The sequence below is a fragment of the Anoplopoma fimbria genome, chromosome 2 (genome assembly GCF_027596085.1).
Source record: "Anoplopoma fimbria isolate UVic2021 breed Golden Eagle Sablefish chromosome 2, Afim_UVic_2022, whole genome shotgun sequence".
Classification (NCBI taxonomy): Eukaryota; Metazoa; Chordata; class Actinopteri; order Perciformes; family Anoplopomatidae; genus Anoplopoma; species Anoplopoma fimbria.
The window spans coordinates 453,560-461,059 of record NC_072450.1 but is presented as its reverse complement, the minus strand read 5'-3'; the positions used below and the strand labels follow the sequence as shown (position 1 = coordinate 461,059).

Sequence of the window (7,500 nt, the reverse complement as noted above, 5' to 3'; positions counted from 1 at the left end):
CAACGACGGACCCAGTGACCTTAGCAACACGCCTGAACACCTTAGTACCTCCTAGCAACCGACTATCAAGCCTTAGCAACACGCCTGAACACCTTAGTAACCTCCTAGCAACCGACTATCAAGCCTTAGCAACACGCCTGAACACCTTAGTACCTCCTAGCAACCGACTATCAAGCCTTAGCAACACGCCTGAACACCTTAGTAACCACCTAGCAACCGACTATCAAGCCTTAGCAACACGCCTGAACACCTTAGTAACCACCTAGCAACCGACTATCAAGCCTTAGCAACACGCCTGAACACCTTAGTAACCACCTAGCAACCGACTATCAAGCCTTAGCAACACGCCTGAACACCTTAGTAACCACCTAGCAACCGACTATCAAGCCTTAGCAACACGCCTGAACACCTTAGTAACCACCTAGCAACCGACTATCAAGCCTTAGCAACACGCCTGAACACCTTAGTAACCACCTAGCAACCAAACTAACAACCCTTAGCAACCAGTCTGTACTCCATGGCAACCTCCTAGCAACCAACTCACTACCTCTAGCAACCAGTCCGGTGGTTGCTAAGCATGTTGAGACAAAAGGCAGATTTTGATCTTTAGCTAAGGATGTGGCTACCTTTGTTAGCTTTCACATGTTACTGGTCACAGTGGTCTTATTGACTGTACTGGTCTTAACTGGTTGTAATAGTCTTACTGGTTGTACTGGTTTTGACTGGTTGTAATAGTCTTACTGGTTGTACTGGTTTTGACTGGTTGTAATAGTCTTACTGGTTGTACTGGGTTTGACTGGTTGTAATAGTCTTACTGGTTGTACTGGTCTTGACTGGTTGTAATAGTCTTACTGGTTGTACTTGACTGGTTGTAATAGTCTTACTGTACTGGTTTGACTGGTTGTAATAGTCTTACTGGTTGTACTGGTCTTGACTGGTTGTAATAGTCTTACTGGTTGTACTGGTCTTGACTGGTTGGGGAGACTTACGACAGAATGGCGGACAAGGAGAAGAGCTCGGCGGTCAGGTAGGCGAGGTAGACCAGCAGGAAGACGAAGAGAGGCTCGATGATCCGAACCTTCTTGGTGAAACGAGTGATGAAGCCGAGGATGACGGCGAAAACCAAACCCACCAGAGTTCCCCCAATGCTGACGATGAGGAAGGAGGCTGCAGAGGAAGAGGAGGAGGAGTGAGGCGAGGAAGAGGAAGAGGAAGATCTACTTCTGATTGTGATTCTTTGAGTGAACTCACCGACTCCTTTGAAGTAATCTGCCGTCTGAACGTTCTCCACTCCGACTTCCACAAAGGAGATGTAGACTTTATATAAAACCTGGAGACCAGAGAGAAACTTTAAGATCAGAAATCACATCTTTTTTATTTAACTCATTCGTTTCCAGAGACTTTAAACCGTCAGTGTTTCCTGAAGTCAGAGGGTCATGACAATTCAACAGGAACTGATAAGTCATGTATCACAATGGGAGAATGAGTCATTTAAACTTGTAGAAAGTTACAGAAGGTGTTCTTTATGAGTCTGTTACAACACTGAAGATGAATGGTACAGAAGAAGCTCCGCCTCTTTCCTTCTCTCAGTTTTCCCACACTCTGGATCGTCCACTTGTTGGTGGGATTAGCTCGTTCTCATTCTGAGTGCTGCTGAGGATTAGAAAGAGTTAATCTGCTCACAGCGCTTTAATCTCAGCTTTCTCAAACTCAACCAGTTACCGAGGAACAACCTCTGCTCCTCATTAAACATCTGTGGATACTGTGTGGAGGAACGTTAAAGGAACATTCTGCTGTTTCACTGATGTTCTTCCTGATGTCTGGAGGACAAACCCTTCAGATCATGACGGTGTTCCTCTGTGTGTTGGACATTCTGGACTATTGTGTGGAAGAAGTTGTGATGTTGGCTTCCTCCAGAACCCTGATGTTGGTGCAGATGATCCTCAGAATTTTCCGTCAGGATCTTTGGTGTTGATCTTTGGTGACTCTGTAGGTCCTGCTGTAGGAGGTCCATGACACAGCAGGAGGGAGGACCAGGAGTTTCATTGGGGGGTCTGTGAGGCCTTGTCGACATGTTTTTAGACGTGGAGGTCCACCATGTCTTCCCTTATGGGAGTCTGGGTAATGAGATGAGGATTCCCTGGAAGAGCTCCTTCCATCAGGACTCGTAGTTCTTCAGCAGCTCCTCGGTCCTCTGAGTTCGGGGTTTAAACCTCCAGTAATCTGGACCTGACACGGTCTGAGAAGGACTAAAATAGTCTCTGGTGTCCCCCCAGTGTGCTGGTCTCTGGATTAACAGACTCCTGAACCCCAGTGTGCTGGTCTGTGGTCTGATGGTATTAGTACAGTGGTTCTTAACCTGGGTTCACTCTCAGGGGTTCAGCAGACACACACTGCGGTCAAGTGAGCCGCTTTAAAGATGAATGACCGTCTACTCCTTAAGGTGCGTTCACACCGAACGCACCTTAAGGAGTAGACGGTCATTCATTACATCACATTACATTACATTACATTACAGTCATTTAGCAGACGCTTTTATCCAAAGCGACTTACAGGAAGTGTATTCAACATAGGTATTCAAGAGAACTACTAGTCACCAGGAGTCATAAGTGCATCTCCTTTCTTAAACAAGCATCTTAAAGCATAAACCAGAGCAAAAGTATAGTGCAGAGGCAAGTTACTACGAAAACAATAAGTGCAACAGACTAATATGAATACAATAAGTGCTACAAACTACTACGAATAGGATAAGTGCAGTAAATGAATACGAATACAATAAGTGCAGCGAACTTTAAAGCGGCTCACTTGATCGACTACGGAACATATTATGAACCCAGACACGTCCTTCCACAACAATATAAACAGAACTAGTGGTTAGTTCAGGTGGATGGAGATAAGCCCCGCCCCCTTTCAGGCGCGAATGCCGTGAATTACCCACATACAGCTTCAAGCAGCTCACCGCAGTAAGACACACAGTATAGCCATTTGTGATGTTCAATCCCTTCATACCAACATGTCGAGCAAACAAAGAAAGTGGTTGGACGAATACGTACAATATGGATTCCGTGTGAAGAGGAACGTGATGGAGTCAGCGATGCCAAGCTGAGTCTAGCACCGGCACAACTAAAGGAACACCTGCTAAAGCTGCATGATGGGAAATAGCTGCTGAACTCAAGGTGGAGAGAGCCAGATTGGATGAAAAGGCTCCTCTGCCTGTTCTCGGCTTCGTACCCATCGACAAACCGATCCTCAGCATCGTAACCTGATCACAAAGCAGGCCAAACACACACCATGAAACACTGAAACCAGCTGCTGAAGATACGTTATCCCACATCCCTCCTTCAAATGACACGATCAGCAGCAGAACAGACGACATGAGCAATGACATCTTGGCTCAAGTACATACATTACATTACATCTCATACATTACAGTCATTTAGCAGAAGTAGTTGCAGATCTGATTTCAACCCCACCAAAATTCAGCCTCCAACTCGATGAGACCACCGACGTTTCCAGTCTCAGCCAGCTTGTTGTATTCGTGCGTTATATGAAAGACGACGAGATAAAGGAAGAGTTTTTATTTTGTAAGCCTCTTACAACAACAACCAAGGGATGACTTCTCCAGAGACAACACTCTTTGGTGGAATCTGGTTTCTGCAGTTTGTTGCCGGAGCTGCATGCTGGGCCGACACTCTGGTTTTGGAGCGCTGGTGATCCGATGCACCACACATCACTGTTACACACTGTGTTCTGCACAGGCAACAGAAACCTTGCCTCCAAAACTGGCAGAAGTACTAAAAATCGTAGTTGAATGTGTGAACTACGTGTGAAACAGTGCTATGAAGCACCGCATCTTCAAAGAGCTCCGTCAGGAAACGGGCTCTGAACTGGAGGTACTTCTGTCCCACCCTAACGCTCAGTGGTTGTCCGGGAAAGGTGCTGTTTTTGAGAGCACCAACATTGTCACGCAGATTGCTTCGAAGATTCTGAGTTCATTCTCATCTTGGCACATGGCCGATATTTTCGATGCTCTCAATCATCTCAATCGACAGATGCAGGGCGGTGGAGTCAACATCATGCGTTTAAAGAAAAGCTACCTTTATGGAAACGACGAACAGAGAATGACAACTTCGCAAACTTTCCCCTGCTGGACGACTGCGTAAGTAAGAGGTGTGTGTTTGTGTGTGTGTGTGACTCACCACGGTGACGGCGTCATTAACCAGTGACTCTCCGAAGACGATGATGAAGAGTGTGTCGTTGACGTGAACCTCCTCGAACACGGCGAGCACCGCCACGGGGTCAACGGCCGAGATCAGAGCCCCGAACAACAGGAAGTCCATCAGGTCGGCCTGCACGCGCTCGTCTGTGCACACACACACACACACACACACACACACACACACACACACAGACACACACACACACACACACACACACACACACACACACACACACACACACACACACACACACAGTCACACAGTCACACACACACACACACACAACACACACACACACACACACACACACACACAGTCACACACACACACACACACACAGTCACACACACACGCACACAGTTTATATTTTCTTGACAGCTCAAGTTTGATACTTTTTTATAAGTTTGCAGATGTTTGGTGAACGTGTCATCATTGTACATCATGACATCACCAGGTTCTCTGAGGTCATTCTAACCGTTCTGACGTTCACAAAGTTCTCTATTAATATTCACTTCTTTCTCTTTGTATATTTGTAAATTCCTTCTCATGACAGTCCCTTCAGACTCTGTAAACCTTAAATGAAACATTTCTCAAACACGTAAACGCGTTGAGTAGTGATGTGGGCGTGGCCTGATATTAAAGAAACATTCATAAAACTCACATTTAACAGTGTTCCACAGTTGTGATTCAGACTGACTGCATTTAATAAGTCACATCGTTTCCCCCACGTGTTGCCATGGTAACAGCTCAGACTGACCTATGACCCCCAGCAGCTTGGCGGCGTACAGGCAGAAGCCGGTGCAGAAGGCGTTCCACAGCGTCCCCACCACGGCGTACGTCAGGATGGCGCCCAGGTTGTCGAAGAAGAGGCGGGCCGGCATGAAGTAACCGGCGTCGCCCACGATGGTCGGCAACAGGAAGAGGAAGAAGAGGGCGGGCTCTAGCTGGTACAGCTGCTTCTTATTGGCTAAGAGGACGACCCCGCCCAGAACCAGACCCAACAGGATCAGCATGCAGCTCTCTGGGACCACCGTGGTGAACCGCTGGGAGAAGTGGAACACTGCAAGAGAGACAGACAGGAAATGTGAAGAAAGGAAGAACTCAAAGAGGAAACAGCCTCTCTGTTGAGGACAGAGGACTGAGGATGAGGATAAAACCTGTCCTCCAGTACTGAAGAACCAGTGAAGAACCAGTGAAGAACCAGTGATGTTACTGGTTTCTACGGTGACGGAATCAAACTGTCAGATCGTCTCGTGTGAAGAAAGATTTCAGAGCTTCAGAGATGAATCTCATGTTGTTTATGTTTCTCGGTTCAGACTCAAACCAACAACATGTTGGTCCGTCCCTTAACACTGTCTCACTTCCTGTCTGCGTCTTATTGGTTCCTACTGAAGACGTTAATCTTTAAAAACACAAATATATTTATATATTCTTCTCTTTGGTTTTAATCAAACTAACAGGAGCAAATAGAGACTTTGATGGGACTATTTTCAGAGGCGGATGAATCTTCATTTGATGCCCTGTGTTTGTGAGGAGATAGAACCTTGTATGATGTCACATCCGATATAACTGAGTGTAAACATGTGCTTCAGAGGGTGATGATGAGTCATCACCTCCTCTCTGATTGGTCGACAGCTCTGATGATGTATAACAGGTTTATTTCACAGATTGTTCTCATGATGAGTGAACACGACCCCGACACCCAGCTATCCATCATGTCAACATCAAGGCCTGCCACACACACACACACACACACACACACACACACACACACACACACACACACACACACACACACACACACACACACACACACACACACACACACACACACACACACACACACACACACACACACACACACACACACAGGAGACTCTCCTCATACATCAAACATCAGAGCCGGTTTTAACTGGTTTTAACTCCTCAAGCATCTTTATAACATTTGTTTTTCCTTCAAAATTCTTGATCAACATCAACACATTCATGTTTTCACTGAACTCTCCTCCTGATGTGTTTATGAATAAATACTATAATATATAGTACTATATAGTATTATATAATACTATATAGTACTATATAGTACTATATAGCTATATAGTACTATATAGTATATAGTACTATATAGTACTATATAGTACTACGATAGCTACTCATATGAACTGTTTTAGAGAACTACTTTAATATCCTTTAAGACCTTGAACCATGTGACTCTTCAGTGGAGAGTGAACTCTGGTTTTCCTTCATCCCTTCACTACCTCCTTCTTCTCTTCACTACTACCTCCTTCTTCTCTTCACTACCTCCTTCTTCTCTTCACTACCTCCTTCCTTCATCCCTTCACTACCTCCTTCTTCTCTTCACTACCTCCTTCATCCCTTCTACTACCTTCTCCCTTCACTACCTCCTTCTTCTCTTCACTACCTCCTTCATCCCTTCACCTCCTTACCTCCTTCATCCCTTCACTACCCCCTTCTTCTCTTCACTACCTCCTTCTCTTCACTACCCCCTTCTTCTCTTCACTACCTCCTTCTTCCCTCACTACTTCTCCTTACCTCCTTCTTCTCTTCACTACCTCCTTCATCTCTTTCACTACCTCCCTTCTCTTCACTACCTCCTTCTTCTCTTCACTACCTACCTTCTTCTCTTCTACCTTCTTCTCTTCACTACCTCCTTCTTCTCTTCACTACCTCCTTCTCTTCACTACCTCCTTCTCTTCACTACCTCCTTCTTCTCTTCACTACCTCCTTCTTCTCTTCACTACCTCCTTCATCTTCTCTTCACTACCTCCTTCATCCCTTCACTACCTCCTTCTTCCTTCACTACCTCCTTCTTCTCTTCACTACCTCCTTCTTCTCTTCACTACCTCCCTTCTCTTCACTACCTCCTTCTTCTCTTCACTACCTCCTTCTTCTCTTCACTACCTCCTTCCTTCATCTTCACTACCTCCTTCTTCTCTTCACTACCTCCTTCTTCTCTTCACTACCTTCCTTCATCTCTTCACTACCTCCTTCTCTTCACTACCTCCTTCTCTTCACTACCTCCTTCTTCTCTTCACTACCTCCTTCTTCTCTTCACTACCTCCTTTCTTCACTCCCTTCTCTTCACTACCTCCCTTCACTTCCTTCTTCTCTTCACTACCTCCCTTCTCTTCACTACCTCCTTCTTCTCTTCACTACCTCCTTCTTCTCTTCACTACCTCCTTCTCTTCTCTTCACTACCTCCTTCTTCTCTTCACTACCTCCTTCTTCTCTTCACTACCTCCTCCTTCTCTTCACTACC

General features: G+C 45.7%; 1 protein-coding gene across 1 annotated transcript in view; it reads right to left on the bottom strand.

Moving 5' to 3' along the window:
- The window catches only part of slc9a5 (solute carrier family 9 member A5), a gene marked incomplete at its 5' end in the record, with an annotated part of 20,101 nt that overhangs the window by 9,353 nt on the left and 3,248 nt on the right, over positions 1–7,500 (bottom strand). The window contains 4 exon segments of the mRNA XM_054611659.1: positions 990–1,167; positions 1,252–1,330; positions 4,200–4,363; positions 4,978–5,280. Of these exon segments, the coding sequence (XP_054467634.1) occupies positions 990–1,167; positions 1,252–1,330; positions 4,200–4,363; positions 4,978–5,280 (724 nt within the window).